The following is a 14,808-nucleotide window of genomic DNA, read 5'->3' on the forward strand; positions in this document are numbered from 1 at the left end:
GGCGAAGCGGTCGGGGGGACGGAGCGACCAGTCCTCCGACCCTAGCCCTACCCACGCCGCCCTGCTACGCTTCCTTCACCCGCCGGCGGGGGCCACGCCCGCAGGAAGTGCGTTGGGGCAGGTCCTGGCGCCCCGGGCCCCCACCTTTTCCCTCCTCCCTCTCCACTGCGGCCCACTTACTTCTACGCCTGTGTTCCACCCCACCCAGCCCGCCCACGGGCAGGGGCACTACTGCCAGGCCCCCAGCTTCAGTCTCCTTCAGCTCGCTCGTGCCGGGTCTCCGCAGGCAGGCCCGCTCTACGGACCCCTCCCGACTCAGTCGTGTGCCGACTCAGTCGTATGCCCTGCGGCCGTCAAAATAAAAACCACACCCCTGACCCACTCTCCCAGCCCACCGGGTCTTCTCTCTGGGTCTTCCATTTAAAGGGCTCTCCGGACCTCCTTAGCCTGGTCGGGCCCCCTCTGGCCGCAGGCCTCGGGGGTCGCACTCCTCCCTTCCTCTGCCCCACCCTGCTGTGGGCTACAAGGGGGCAGAGCTGCCTCTCCCAGCACTTGGCTCAGATTTTCCTGTTTCCTCGCTCCTCACTCTGGCACAAGACACCTAGGACTCTCGGAGCCCGAAGCCCCCACCTTCCCATTGTCCTGAGAAACTGCCTCCCCTTAGCACCATCTGTTCTCTCCCACCCCCTCCCCACCAGATGCGCTATGGCGCCCACCTTTTGGAGCTTTTTGAGCCATCCAATAACTACCCCCCCCCACACACACACACCCTGCACTCAGACCTTGAGGCCCCCCCCCAACAGCCTGTCCAGCTCAGCCCTGTAGGGCCTGGCGTAGTGTGAAAGCCTGGGAGCAGTGGCCCTCTGCCAGGACTGGAGACTGAGTGGCCAGTGGGGGGAATGAGGAGGTCTCCGAGTGTGGCCCCATCTGCAGCTGCTGCCAGAATTCATTTGGCATTTCCAGAAAGCCCCCAACTATCCACTGCCCAGCTAGTCCTCAAATTCCCCATTTGGCTGCTGGCTACTTGGTACTCTGGAAGGAGGGTGTATAATAGAGGGCGGTGGTGCCCAGGCAGATGCCCCTGCAGGCACATGGCTGGCCTGGTCCACAGGGCCAGGTGGGGACAGGGGACGAGGGTGGGGCAGGAAGTGGAGAGAGCAGGCGAGGACTCCCCACCACAAGGCCCCGCGAAAGCTTCTCCAAAACAGAACCAGCATGAGCGCAGCTGATTCACCCTGTGGCCGCCATCCACCAACTCCCAGGCCTCAAGTTCCCACTGATCTGTTGACCCACCCTTCACCCCATCCCAGAATCGATGGGGCACTCGGGGGCCTGGGAGCTGGGGAGCTGAACCACCAGGGGGCCTTCCAGGTGGCCAGAGGACACTTTAGCCTGTGGCGCCCGCGGTGCCACTACGGTGGGCGGCAAGGCCAGCTGCAGCAGGGCTCCGGCAGGAGTCAGAACTTCCAGCGGCGGCTCCCTTGCACCACCCCCCTGTCAATGCACGCCACAGGTGTACACACACACACACACACACACACACACACACAGAGGAAGGACTTCTGAGTGCTCAGCTTTATTGAGGGCAAGGGATAAGGCCTGGAATCAGCCTGGAAGGACAGTGGCCCGGTGGGCAGCCAAGGACAGCGTTTCCATGACCTGAGCAGAGAGGTCAGAGGACGGAGGTGAGTGCAGGAGCGTAGGCCCAGTGAGCAGTCCGACCTCACCCAGGAGTGCGGGGGACCATCCGGAAGGCCTGAGGGTCTGCGCTGGAGGATGGGGGTGCACGTGGGTTTACTTGAAAGTGTGACTCTCGGCGCCACCCCGCCCAAAGCCTGCAGAGATGAGAGTAGGCAGGTTGGGGGGGGTTGGGGGAAGGGCTGGGGGGTTGGGGCAGCTCAGAGACCAGGCAGGGGAGGCGTACCTTTAGGCCCGAACATGGCGGCGTAGCAGGGGTGGTTGCAGTAGGGCTTGCCCTCGTGCTGCCGAGACAAGGACCATGAGGGCCTGTCACCCCTCACCCTGCGCCCCCCACTGCCCTCCAGGCCCCACCTACCTCGGCGTGACCCCCTGACGTCAGCGTCTTTCCGCATTTCTCACACTTGAGGCAAGGCCGGTGCCAGTCCTTCCCCAGAGAGGTCACCCGCTCAGCTGCAGAGGTACAGACCCCACACACTGTAAGACTGCTCTGAGGTCACAGGGCACACCCGTCTGCCAAGTCTCATGTAACAGCCTTCTCCAGTCCCTCCATGCCTGGTCTCACCCATGCACGCCTGGTGGCCCACGCAGAGTCTCAGCTCGCCCGCATTTCCGTGAGGAGGGGCACCTCCAGTCCCCTAGGCGTACCCAGCCAAACAAACGGCAGGGGGCGCTGGGTGGTGCTGCAAGACGAGGCCTCGAGGGCCAGGGGTAGGGGCCGGAGTGACCTGCGGGGGTGTCGGGGATGGAACCTGCAGGGCGCCCTTGGCCGGGGCGAAGGCGAGGGAGACACTTCCCGCTTCCCCCCGCCTCTCCTCTGGGTGGGCCATGGGGCGCGGGACAGGGAGGCGGCACCCGGGGTGTGAGCGCGCCGGGGATCGCGCCCCTGGCGCCGGTTTCCGCGTCTGTTTCTGCTTAGCGATGGGAGGGGCGGCCAGAGCGCAGCGTTTTTCCCCCGGCCGCGCGGTCCCCGCCAAGGGCGCGCCCAGGAGGCACGGGACAGTTGGGAAGACCAGCGACGGGGAGACCCAAAGTCAGAAAGACCCAGAGAACGGGGGACCCAGAGTCGGGGAGACCCAGGGGGACCGAAAGAGAGACAGCGGGGCAGAGACGCCGGGCCACACCCACGCAGGGATCCTGACCCGCACACGCAGGCGGTCGCCGGTAGGGCTAAAGTGTCGGCTCCCGGCACGCTGCCCCAGGGTCCCCAGCGCATCCGGCCCTCCAGAGAAGCCCTGCTAGTAATTCCTGGGCTGCGCTTCCGCATGGGGCGACGCGATGCACCGCGGTCCCTGCCGGGAGAGAGCTGGGTTGGGGAGGCACTCACCAAAGTACACCTCCTTGTCACACTTGGGACACTTGGGCATGGCGGCAAAGGGTCCGGCGTAGGCGGCTGGTCAGGAGCAGACAGGAGAGCCGGACTGGGTGGGTCTCGCGGGGTGTGCGCCTTTCAGGGACCCCAGGACCCCGCCCCTTTGAGACCCGCCCCCTCGAGCCCCGCCCCCTGAGTCCAGGATTTGGACCCAGGGACCTGGATTCCTGGTCAACTAGCCAAGAAAGGTCATCTGGTCCACCCCCGCCTTCAGGCAGCACCCGGGCCTAACAGATGACGAGGGGAGGGGGGTGTCAAAGGAGCGCATCGGATCGCTGGGGATGGACTGAAGGGGCGGGGCTGTTCCGGGGGCTGCAGCCCCGCCTCTCGGCCACTGTCCAGGATCTAGGGAAGGGGCATTCCAGGGGGCCAGGAGGCCCCAGCCCCAGCCCCTGCCTCAGCCCGCCGACACCTCGAACCCCAGATAGTTGGGAGCCAGGGAGTCACCGCTAAAATGCAAACAGATGCAAAGCAAGGTGTGAGAGCTTCATTCTCCCCACACTTTGACTCGACCCTCTCCCAGACAGAGGGTTGGGGACCAGCGACGGTTCAGCCTTGTAGCCCGACCCCCCCCCCCCCCCCCCCCCCCCCCCCCCCCCCCCCCCCCCCCCCCCCCCCCCCCCCCCCCCCCCCCCCCCCCCCCCCCCCCCCCCCCCCCCCCCCCCCCCCCCCCCCCCCCCCCCCCCCCCCCCGCCTGCAAAAATCCTCCTCCAGCCCGGCCTTCATCACGCGTAGAGCTAGGAGGCCCGCTCCTCCCCAACCCCCACTCCCAAGGGACAGCCCAGCCTCTGCGAGCCCCCCACCCCCCGCCGCTGCCTGGGAAGTCCATTGGACAGCAGCCTGTGGCCGGGGGCTGTGCCTGGGAAGGTGGGCGTGGCCACGCAAAGGGCATCTCTGCGAGGCCTCCTTATCTCTGCGGGAAGAACAACTGAGCTCTTGTCGACGGGCGTGGTTGCAGTCCACCGCCCAGGGAAAGTGGGGGCCGGTGCCAGGTGGAGACCGTCCGACTCCGCCCACCGGGGAGTGGGAAGCGCCCAGGGAGCTGGCGGGGTCTCCCAGCCACCTTTTAGCCCAGACCTAGGCTTCAGCCTGGCTGGGGTCCTGGTCTCCATGTCCCCTTAGGAAATCCCTGCCCGGTAGGGCACTGCTTGGCCTACCCCTCCTCCCTCCTGGCCACTGGCACCCCGGCCACGGTCCTCTCCTGGGGGCGGGGGAGTGGCTGTCCCCTCTCTCTGTGGACCCTTCACCTCCCTGCTCAAAGATCCTCCCCCCCACACACACCCAGTTTCTTAACTCCTCAGTGTCTAAGCTCCAGCCCCCTCTCAAGGTCCCAGCCCATCTGCCCTCCTGCTCCCCCTCCACAAGTCCGTGTCCCTCCCTTCAGCTACCACCCTCCTCCTCTTCCCTTGACACACGCCTCTCTCAAAACCAAACCATCCATGGGCCTATCCAGGCCCCATCCTCATGGAAGGTGCTGGAGACCTTCCTCCAGGGCTCCTGGCCTCCCCACAAGGCACTCAGTGACTCCAAGCCTACCCTCCCTGAAGCCTGCCTACCCACCATAGCCCTCCTGCCTGGCACTGGGAGAGGGGAGAGAAACCATGGGTGCCCCCAGCCACACCCCCACTGGGCCTGCCCTCTGCACCCCCCCACGGAGGCCTGGCTTGGGGTGAGGGTGGCAGCAGCCAGGGATTATGGACCACAGAGACCTCCAGGGTGAAACCCTCCATGAGGATGGCCCACTAGACCCCACACCCTCATGTCCTGCCCCTCATGCTTCCCTGCAGTCACCCCTTCCTCCATGGGACCCCCTTTCTGAGACCACAATTCTGCTCCTACCTGGGACTCTGCAAGCCCTGGGATCTGCAGGGCTAAAACCACATCCCACAACCCTCAGTGGCTGGCTGTCCACTGCCCTCAGGAGTGGGGTGCACACACACACCGCTGGAACCCCAGTGCCCCCCATCAACACTGGCCTGCTCCAGCCTTGAAGTCTCCACACTCACTGTCACCTCTGGGCCTGTGGCCCTCCCTGCCCAGCACTGGGACACTTGGGCCTGGTTTCCGGAGGTAAGGCCACCAGCCCCACCCCACCCCCCACCCCCGCCCATCCCTCGGTGTCTCCCTGGCCTGGGCCTGAGGTGGCTGCAGACAGAGGGGATCACCAGGGTGGATCCTGGCTCCAGGATCTGGAGGAAGGCGTGGATGGAGAAGAGCAAGAGTGCAAGCTGGGGGCGGGGATGGGTACATGGAACTGCAGACCCAGCAGGGGACAGAAGGGTAGACAGGCCAGAGAGGCAGGGGCTTCCTGAGGAGGAGAAGGGCCCGAGGTCCACTGGTGACCGGGGGGAGGGGAGCTGTCACAGTGGGTCCTGGAGCTCCGGCCACACGCGTGTTGCACGGGCAGCTTCCTGAGAAGACTGCCCTGCATGGATGTGTGGCACGTGCTGGGTGGGGGCCTGGGACTCCAGGGCAGGGCTGCCTCTACCTCTACCAGGGTGATGTGCTAAAGGGGTGCCGTGAGCCCCACACAGGGAGCCGGTGTCCTGGTGCCCGCGGGCATCGCTGTGTGTGAGTGCATTTCTCTGGCTATCCCAGCTGCCTTCTCCTGTTTCTGTCCAGCCCACAGCACCACCTTAGGCCCCCAGGCACGTGGGGCCAGGAGCCAGCTTTGCCCTCCTCTCCCCCAAGACTGCCCTGGGGATGCCCCCCCACCCACACACTGACTCCAGCCCCACCCACCATGGGGGAGCAACCCCCCTTGAAAACTGGGGTGATGAAGTTCTTGCTAGCTTTCCCTGCTGTTATTTCCCGTTGCCATGGTCACGGGGCTGTGGTAGTGGTGGGGGATGCCAAAAGTAGCCAAGGGCCATGTGCCTCACCCTGTAGCTGGTACACAGCACATTTTTTCCAGACTGTCAGACACACACACACACACACACACACACACACACACACACACACAATCCCTGGAACCCTCCAAATCTTCAGCCACAGGCTGGCAATGCTCCTCCCATTCCCCTGAGCTCCCTACGAGTCTTGCCCCCTGGAGGGGATGGGAGCCCTGCATTTGTCTCTTCCCTCCGGACCCTGCAGACTCCATATCCAGGCCCACTTCCATCTGCGGCTCTGCTGGGTACTGGTCAGGGCCCGGACAGCTTCCCTGGAGACCCGGGCCCCACTAAGTGCAAGACCTCCTCCTTGTGTCAGCTCACCTGGCTCAGGAGGCAGCTGTGGAAGGGGGGCACTGGCCTGGCCCAGGAGGTCAACCTGACTCAGAACTACCAGACCAGCTCCAGACCCAAATCTGCCCTGTCCAGCTGTCCATCCCTTGCCCTGCTCTTTTGGGGGTGCTGTTTGCATTTGTTGCCCAGAGGACACAGTAAGCCCCCTAGTACACCCCAAGGTGTAGCCTTCCCCCTACCTGGCCCCCTAGTGCTGCCAGCAGGCACAGGGGCTGTGTCTGGAGCATGAGGGACAGCTTGCCCAGGACAGAGACACAGAGCAACCCAGGTGCTTGCCCCAGGCTGCCTCTGCGTCCACAACATCCTGCCTTGCGGGGGGACAGCATGAGGGCACCCCAGCGCCCAGAGACCTGTGGGAGGTGGCTGTGGGTTCTGGGTGCATCGGCTGAGGCCCCCTCCACCTGCTCAGCCTTCCCTCTGCACACCCCTCCCCCCATGCCCTTGCCTATTCACGCACCGCCCGGGCTTGGCTGGGGACCCAGATGGGACCCAGGAGGAGCGATGGACGATTCCGGAGAGGACCCAGATGTACCCGGGTTCCAAGCACCTGAGAGCCAGTCACCCCTGAGGTGCCTGGGGCCAGCCACCGTCACCCACTGGGAAAATCCTGCACCTCAAGCTGGACAGCACCCCTGCACTCTCTCCCGGTGTTTTCTGTGACATTTACTGTGGCCTCTCCTCACCATCCTTGAAGCCCCCACCCAGTGGCCACGCCTCCAGGCCCCCTCCTCAATGTGGACAAGCAGGGATGCCACACATGGGAGCATGTCCCCTCCTAGGGCTGAAGGGCCAAATGCCCCAGGGCAGCTGCTGGCTCCCTCTCCAGGGTCTCCCCCCTTCCCCTCCCGCAGGCTCAGCTGAGTCATGGACACTCAGACATTCCCAGGGCCTATTTTCAGCAGCTTGTCCCCCGGGACCCCCTGTCTGCTCTGAGGTTCTGCCCCAGAGTGGGCCTGCTGGGCCTCAATGGACCCTCCTTGCCCTGAGGCAAAAGGGATCAGCCGCTGCACTTTCCCAAGACTCTGCTCCTCTCCACGAGGACCCCCGGACCCGGTGAGGGGTCAGCTCCTGTCCTCCTTTCTTGGAGGCAGAGATGGTGGGGGGCACACCTGACCTTGAGCTCCCTCAATCAGTTCTGCCTGGGGTAGAGGGTCTGGACAGATGGGGTGACCCTCCTTTCCCCCGAACGCTGAGCCTTGTTCCAAAAATCTGTGTCCTGGAGCCAAAGCCTATGCAGAACCGCCTCAAATTCCAGCCTCACCGGTCCAGCAGCCGGGCAGAGCCCCTCCTCCCCACTGCTGGAGGGTGGCCAAGCGCTGGGAAAATGTGCTGCCCACACCTGGCTGCCCCGGTCCCCTGCCAGTCTTCACCTGGCCCAGCCCCCAGCAGCCCAGAGCCAGGGTCATGGGCGCTTGCTGATTTCTTGACAGGCAGCCCCTGGAACCACAGCTGGTGGCCAATGAGCCGGTGCTTGGACCCAAGGACAGGAGGGAGTCACAGCCCCCTCCTCCAGTCCTAAAGAAATTCAAGGAGGCTGGCCTGAGCTGGGTGGGGTCCTCAGGGAGTCCCTAGCAGGAGAAGGGCTGCCTAGGGTGGATGCTGGGGGTCACTGACCCAGAGAAAGCTGGGCAGGTCCTGGAGGGAGAGGTGCTGGGGGTCCAGGACATGGCAATCTGGGGTCTGGACCCCAGGGAAGGGGGGACAGAGGGAGATGCAGGCAGAGCAGGCCCCCCCAGGGATGCCTGCCTGGAGACACCAGCCAGGGCCACACTGGTCAGAGGTGGAAGGCATGTGACCTTGCCAGGGCCCGGCCTTCCCGAGCTGGGGAAGACTGGGCTGGTAGGAGGTGGGGTGCAGTTGGGGAGGAGGATGGTGAGGGAGGCCTGGGCGCCATGCGCAGCCCTGGGGCTCTGGATTGGGAAGGAGGCAGTTAGATGGCATCTCCGGCCAGGAGCCTCCCTTGCCGGAGGGACTGGAGGGTGGGGGTGGAGGTCAGGAAAGGGGAAGTGGAGAGGCAGCACACCCCAGCACACAGGCGCGATCCCGCCTCCTCCACATCTTGCGGGAGCTTCGGGGGCTGCGGGCAACGAGGAAGCACCTGACTTGGGGCGCTTCCTGGAGCTGATGGCTTCGAGGAGGCCCCGACAGTGCCGGGGCACCTCGGTCACCTAGCGACGCGCCGGAGACAACTGGTAGGGCACCGCCCCAGTTTCCATGACAACCCCTAGGAAACAAACACGGCAGCGAGTCATCCTCCGCCCGCAGGAAATGGACGCGCCTTCGCGGCCAGCCCCGGGGGCTGGGGGCCACTGCCTCCCTAGGCGGAGGCCGGGCCGATCTTCCCTGAGGCGGTCCCTGCACCCTCGCCCTTGCGCGCTGCCCAGCCGGCTCTCAGCCACCCATAGGTCCCCTCCGCTCCCAGTTTGGGGAAAGGGCACACCGCCCACCCTGTCTCCTCCCCACATAGTTTCCACTGGAGTCTCCCGAGGGAGGACCCAAGCTGCGCCCGTAGCGGCTCCCCGCCCGGCAGAGGGCAGGAATTTCCCGTCGACACCGCAGTGAGAGCGGCCGTGCTGTTCAGAAAGTCTGGATTCTCCCCCAAAGGTTCCCCTCAGCCACGGAGCCACAGCCTGGCAGCAGGTGGGGGGCCTTCCACCAAGCTTGCACCAAGTGCCCAGGTGGCACTTGCTCTGGGGTACCTGCTCCAGCCTCATCGTCCCCCCACCCCCCTCCCCCCGCTGCAGTCCACCTGCCCTGCACATTCTGGCGGCGTTCCAGGGCTGGCGGCGGGGAGGGGACACTGCTGCCCACAGTGGGACTGAACGGCCCGGCACTGCTGGACACCCGAGCCAGCCGATCCACCCCCAGGGACACGGATGACCGATCGAAGGACAATGGCTCTGGCACGCTGTGTCTGAGCCAGTGGACTGGAGGGAGGGCCGGGGAGGGGCCCGGTGCCAAGGGCTGAGGCACGGGAAGCTGGTCCTGGGGTGCAGGGCACATGGGCCCAGAATGCCCTGGCTTCAGGAGGGCAAAGCATCTGGGGCGGCAGTGCTGGGGGCAGGCCAGAGTAGGTGGGCAGGGTTTCCGCCAAAGCCAGGAGTGGAACAGAAGGCGCGCCCTCTGCTGGTCTGCCCAGAAGTGGTGGGAAAAAGAAGACGACGGGGATCGTGGCAGCTGCCACGAGGCTCAAGGGGCAGAGACTGGACTGCCGGGGGCAGCTGGGGGTGACTCCACTAGGACTGCAGACCCAGACACAGGGACACTGGCTGGGCAGGAGCACCTGAATGGGGGGCTCAAGCCCTCAAGCCCTGGCCTTCAGACTGCCGCAGTTCTGTCCCTTGGCCCCCACTAGGGCTGACCACACCCCTCCCCCATCCAAGCCCACTGTACTTCCCAGCTCTGTCCCGAAGGCCCGCCTTGCTTCTGCCTACCCCCTCAGCAGCTCCTTCACTCCTGCCGAGGACTGTCCTCCGGTCACCTGCCCCCTTTCCTCCATGTATCATGCCCTTGGTTCTCAGTCCCAAGGCTGACCCCTCCCCAATGGATCCAGGCTCTAGTGCCCACTGCTGACATTTCTGGGGACCAGGACCCCAAACCCAGGATGCTTCCCATGCTCCCACCTCCACTTGGCCTGGCGCCCGTGCCTTTTCCACCTTGGTGCTGGCACCACAGCCCAAAACGGAGCTGCCTGCCTCTCACCCACCCCTACCAGCCTTGGGAACAGGACCCCACTCCCATCAGAAGCCAGCCCATGGGCATCCTGAGGCACGACCATCCCACAACCAGAGACACGGCAGGGTCCCCCAATCCTCAAACCTTTATTGACAGCAAGCCTCAGCAGTTACGTGTGAGCCGTGTGAGGGTGTCAGGCAAGCGCTGCAAGGCGGTGGGGGCGATGGGCAGAGGGCTCCTGGTAGGGAAGCCCAGGGTCCACCCTGGGGACACCGTGAAGAGCGTGGCTGTGGCCGACGCCGGTGAGGGGAGCAGAAATAACACTGTGAGGCAGGCCTGGGGCGACAGGAGGGGGAAAGCGGGATGCCCACCTCAGACAGACCCACCCAGGGCCAGGAAACACGCAGGGCCACGTGGAGCCACGTGGACAGAGGGCCACGAGGACATAAAAGAGGATCACGGGCAGACACACCCAGAGAGACAGGGATGGGCGGGCAGGCCTCCTCCCCCACAGCACTCGGGCCCTGCATGTGCAGGAGGGGACTGGACGCTGGGCGCTCTGCCCCCAGGACCAAGCAGTGGGTTCCGGAGCAGGGCAGGCAGAGGCGACGGCCCAGCTCCTTGGACAGGCTGCAACCCTAGGGTTGAACTTTGCCCTCTGGGTCTCTGTCATAGATGTAGCTGCCCACGGCGCCGGTATTCACTCCTGCAGGAAAAGGCAAAAAGGTGCCAGGGGGGAGCGGGGAGGATGGCACCCCAATCCCGGCCCTCCTGGTGCACTCACCCTTGGGTCCAAAGAGTATTCCATAGCAGGGCTTGTGGCAGTAGGGCTGGCCATCGTGCTGGGGGCAGAACGGGGACAGAGCTGAGATTCCCGAGCTCCTCCCCCCACACCCCCACCGGTTTGCTCCTTGTCCACACAGCCCGCCCTCCCTTACAGCCTTCAAGGACCCTAAAGCCATCCCCAGGTCCACTCACCTGAAGGAGAGGTGAGGGGATGACAGTGCGGAGCCTCGGAGCGTCTGTGCACCCGCAGGCCTCCACTCCGGCCACCAGGAGGCAGCACGCAATGCTAGCTACCCCCCACCCCGACCCCAGCCCAGCCCCGGGCATCTCCTCCCAGGGCCGCCCACTGCTGCGGTCCACCCCTCACCTCACCTCACCTCCACAACCCCCTCCCCATGACGGCGCCCCCTCGCCCCCGCGGCCCTGCCCCTCACCTCCGCGTGCCCGCCGGGAGTTAGTGTCTTCCCGCAGCGCTCACAGCGCAGGCATGGGCGGTGCCAGTCCTTGCCCAGAGAGGTCACCTTCTCGGCTGGGAGGGGAGACAGACGGTGATACTGGGGGCCCTCTTTGGAGACCCACCCCCCAGGCTGCTGCCGGGCGCACTCACTCACCAAAGTAGACCCTCTTGTTGCAGCGAGGACACATGTTGGGCTCCCCTGTGAACGTGGTGACGCTAGAAGCTGTGGGAAAGGGGAGTCAGGTCAGGGCCTGGCCCGGCCGCTGGGACCCCCCTCCGCCCAGACACGGAGCCCAGCCCACCTTTGCTGGGCCCCCTGGGCGGGCCGCTCGCCTTGCGCTCCTCAGCCCGGACCACGGGGACCTCGATGGGGCCGGTGACCTGAGGGCCCTCGGCGGACGGCTTCTCATAGATGTAGGAGCCTGCACCTCCAATATTCACGCCTGTGGAGTGGCACACACTAGGGCGAGCAGCCTCTCCCACCCCAGCCCCCACACCCCACCGAACTCCAGCTCTGTGGGGTCAGAACCCTCACCCAGAGGGTGCCAGCGGCTGGGGCAGACTTCTGGGAAGGGCGTGGAGCATGCTGGAATCACAGGACGCAAGAGATGGTTGGAGGAGGGTCCAGAATGGGCAAGGGGAGAAGGGGGCTAGGGGACCCCAGGGCCCCGGTGTCTTCTGGACCCAAGACTGTGTGAGCCCAGGATGCACACTGGCCGCCCCTTCCGGGGACAGGGCGGTTCCCAGGCTGAAGAGAGGGACTGACCCAAGCTCACCTTTGGGTCCGAACAGCGTGGCATAGCAGGGCTTGTGGCAGAATGGCCTCCCGTCATGCTAGGCAGAGGGGCGAGCGTGAGGGCTGGCATCCGGCCCACAGCCCAGGCCTGTCCCGCCCCGACCCCGGGGAAGGGCTCACCTCAGCATGGCCCCCAGGGGTCAGCGTCTTGCTGCAGCGCTCACACTTGAGACAGAACTTGTGCCAGTCCTTGCCCAGAGAACTCACCTTCTCAGCTGGGGACAGGACGGGAGGTCAGGGCCCTGCCGTGGGCAGACTCCCCTGCCCTCTCTCCAGCTCCACACAGGAAGGAGCCTCTGAGCACCCACCCCCTAACACCACAACTGCCTTCTGCCCCTCAGGGCCCCTGCTCTCCTGCTGGGTCCCTCTGGGTCACCCGCACACCCTGTGAACCCTCTCGAAGACATACCTTTCCCTCCCTCAGACTGGGCCCTCTGGGGCCCTCTCCCAACTGGGCCCTACAGGGGTCGGCAGGGGTTCTGCCGAGGGAACAGCGCCAGCCTCCAGACCCCGTGCGGGCTCTTGGGGGGGCATGGTCGCCCCCCTCCCCGGGGGGACAGAACGCCAACCCCTCTACTTCTGGTTTCCCCACGGGGAGCCCTGAGAACCCCACATCACCGCCTCCAGCCGCTGTGTCCACACTCCAGGACAGATCCAGCCGCTGAGGGACCGGTCGCCCCCAGCCCAGCCCCTGCCCACTGGGCCACCTCCTCAAGGACGGCAGAGTCGGGGGGGCCTCCCCAGGAAAGCAGGGCAGGAAAAGGGCGGTGGAGTAGAGGGCAGAAAGAAAGGCTGGAGCCAGGCCGGAATTCCGAAGGGAAGGGGTCTGAGTGGAAGCGTCAGGGGGGAGGAGGTCAGGCGGACTGGGCCCCTGGCAGAGCCCCAGGAGGAGGCCAAGGAGCAGCGGATCTTTTGGTCCCCTCGCAAAGAGGTTGCTGCACAGGCCAGGCCTCCCCCAGGGCCTGGCCGGGTCACTCCCCACCCTCAGAGGTCCATGGGTGCTGCTGCTGGTGGCCCAGGTTTGGAGCCCTGGGTGCTGGTTCCCCATAACCCTGGCAGGACGTGCTGAGCCAGTGCCAGCCTCCAGGACCCCCGCCCCCACCCACCCCTTCCCAGAGGCAGCAGGGGCTCAGAGCACTACGGCCACTCTACCCAAGGATGCTGGGACAGGCTGGCCGGCCACCCGTCGTGTGTCCATGCTGGGGCAGTCGTGTGCCATGCCAGCCCAGCACCCTCTCCCAGTCCTCCTGCCAGCCAGGGGAATGACCGTCAGGTCCCACGGGGTGGGGGGATGGCCCCACATTCCCAAGCCCATTGGGAAGACAGAATTGATGGGTCTCTTGGTGTGGAAGGGAACCGGCTCCCCACCGCCCCCCACGGGGCCACACCATTGTTAAGGACGCAAGGGGAAAGCGTTCTGAGGTCCCTCTGGGGTGTCCTGGCCTAGGTTCCACTCTGCTCAAGGGTGTGGGCTGCTGGTGCAGGGGCGGGGTGGGGTGCCTGACTGGGGGATGGACAGGATCCCAGCCCCAAGGCCCCCCTCCTTCCACCAGTGCCTCCGCCCAGGACAGAAGCCAGCCTCTGAGCTGCCTTTGTTTTCTGCTGGGAGCCAGCGACCGCCCAGGCAGGCAGAAGCACTTTCCCGGCTGTCCACACAACTGTCCGCCCCAGCCCTGGAGAGCCCTGGGCTGGCCTGGTGGGGGCCAAGTAGTGGGCAGGGGGGCTGGCAGGAGGACCCTAGGGCTGTCCCCCGCTGTGAGCCTTACAGGGTTGAGCGCCCTCTGGGGTGGGGCCGGAGCGCGGGGCCAGCTACTGTGGAGCCAGCCGGAAGCCCCTCGGCTCCCAGCCAGGCCAGAAGCTCTCCAGGCCAAATCCGGTCCCTCCCCTCTGGGAACAGCAAACAACCAGCCACCTCCTTCTCCCTCCCGTCAGCAGGGAAGCCAAGTGGCTTCCTTCACCTTGGCCTGTCCCCATCCCAGACCCCGACCACCATCCCCACAATGACCAGGGAAGGGCCCCCTTGTCTGTCCCTCCAGAAGGGTGTTAGTGGGAGGACCAGGGGGTAGGGACTTTGCCACCCTGGCAAAGTCGGGAGAGGATCAGCCAAGAGAAGAGAGAGCGGCTGAGTAAGCCAGACAACCGGGCGTGAGCGCCAGAGAGTGGGTGAGCGCCAGGGGGTGCCGCATACCCAGGGGGCCATCCTGGGGAGACCTGCCAGCCTCCTGACCAGCGCTGTTCTGACCTTGAGGAGACAGGGGGCACTTGGCCATCTGGGCTCCAGTGCCCTCGCTTGTGGGGACCCGTATGTCATCCCACCTCACCCGCAGCAAAGTCCTGAGGGAACTCGAGCCAAGGGAAAGAGCACGTTGGGACACGCAGGAGTTGGGAGGCCAAGGCCACCCCCGCGTGGACCGAGTCCAGACAGAGCCCATATCTGACCCGGACCCGGTGTGGGCAGAGGTCGAGGTGCAAGTTAGGGGGTGGTCACTGCTGGAGGCCAGCCACGTGTCCACAGGAAAGGCTGTGAACAGCAGGAGCGCACTGGAGGCTCCCAGAGCGTGCGCCCCGCCGACCCCGACCCCGCCCCGCCCCGCTCGGCTCCTGAGAACCCCGGACGTCCCCCCACAACGCGGCTTCATCCTGGGAGGACCACACACTCCTGCCGGGCCCCACCGGCCACGGCGGGGTTCGGGCGTGGCTGCCCGCACCTCGTCCAGCTCCACCCTACGACCGCACCCGCGTGGGCAGCGCGCCTGGCCGGGCTCGGGGCCGCGCATCC

At 65.8% G+C, this 14,808-nt stretch overlaps 2 protein-coding genes across 5 annotated transcripts; both read right to left on the minus strand.

Moving 5' to 3' along the window:
* Positions 1–1,556: 1,556 nt before the first annotated feature.
* CRIP1 (cysteine rich protein 1) lies at positions 1,557–3,154 on the minus strand. Its single transcript, XM_029951440.1, has 4 exons — positions 3,026–3,154; positions 2,057–2,151; positions 1,925–1,982; positions 1,557–1,835 (listed from the first exon to the last, which is right to left on the minus strand). Exons 1-4 carry the CDS (start codon positions 3,063–3,065, stop codon positions 1,795–1,797), a joined length of 234 nt encoding a protein of 77 aa, XP_029807300.1. The 5' UTR covers positions 3,066–3,154; the 3' UTR covers positions 1,557–1,794.
* Positions 3,155–10,116: 6,962 nt separating this feature from the next.
* CRIP2 (cysteine rich protein 2) lies at positions 10,117–14,314 on the minus strand. 4 transcript variants are annotated; one of them, XM_029951118.1, is made up of 8 exons: positions 14,272–14,314; positions 12,150–12,244; positions 12,010–12,067; positions 11,536–11,676; positions 11,388–11,456; positions 11,211–11,305; positions 10,775–10,832; positions 10,117–10,696 (listed from the first exon to the last, which is right to left on the minus strand). In XM_029951118.1, the coding sequence occupies exons 1-8, from the start codon at positions 14,297–14,299 to the stop codon at positions 10,629–10,631; spliced, it is 612 nt and encodes a 203-aa protein (XP_029806978.1). In that variant the 5' UTR covers positions 14,300–14,314; the 3' UTR covers positions 10,117–10,628. The 4 variants fall into 4 exon arrangements, with proteins under 4 accessions (XP_029806978.1, XP_029806977.1, XP_029806979.1 ...); XM_029951117.1 differs by having other exon boundaries at positions 14,218–14,314; XM_029951119.1 differs by lacking the exon at positions 14,272–14,314 and adding an exon at positions 13,182–13,242.
* Positions 14,315–14,808: the final 494 nt, after the last annotated feature.

This window comes from Suricata suricatta, chromosome 9 (assembly GCF_006229205.1).
Source record: "Suricata suricatta isolate VVHF042 chromosome 9, meerkat_22Aug2017_6uvM2_HiC, whole genome shotgun sequence".
Classification (NCBI taxonomy): domain Eukaryota; kingdom Metazoa; phylum Chordata; class Mammalia; order Carnivora; family Herpestidae; genus Suricata; species Suricata suricatta.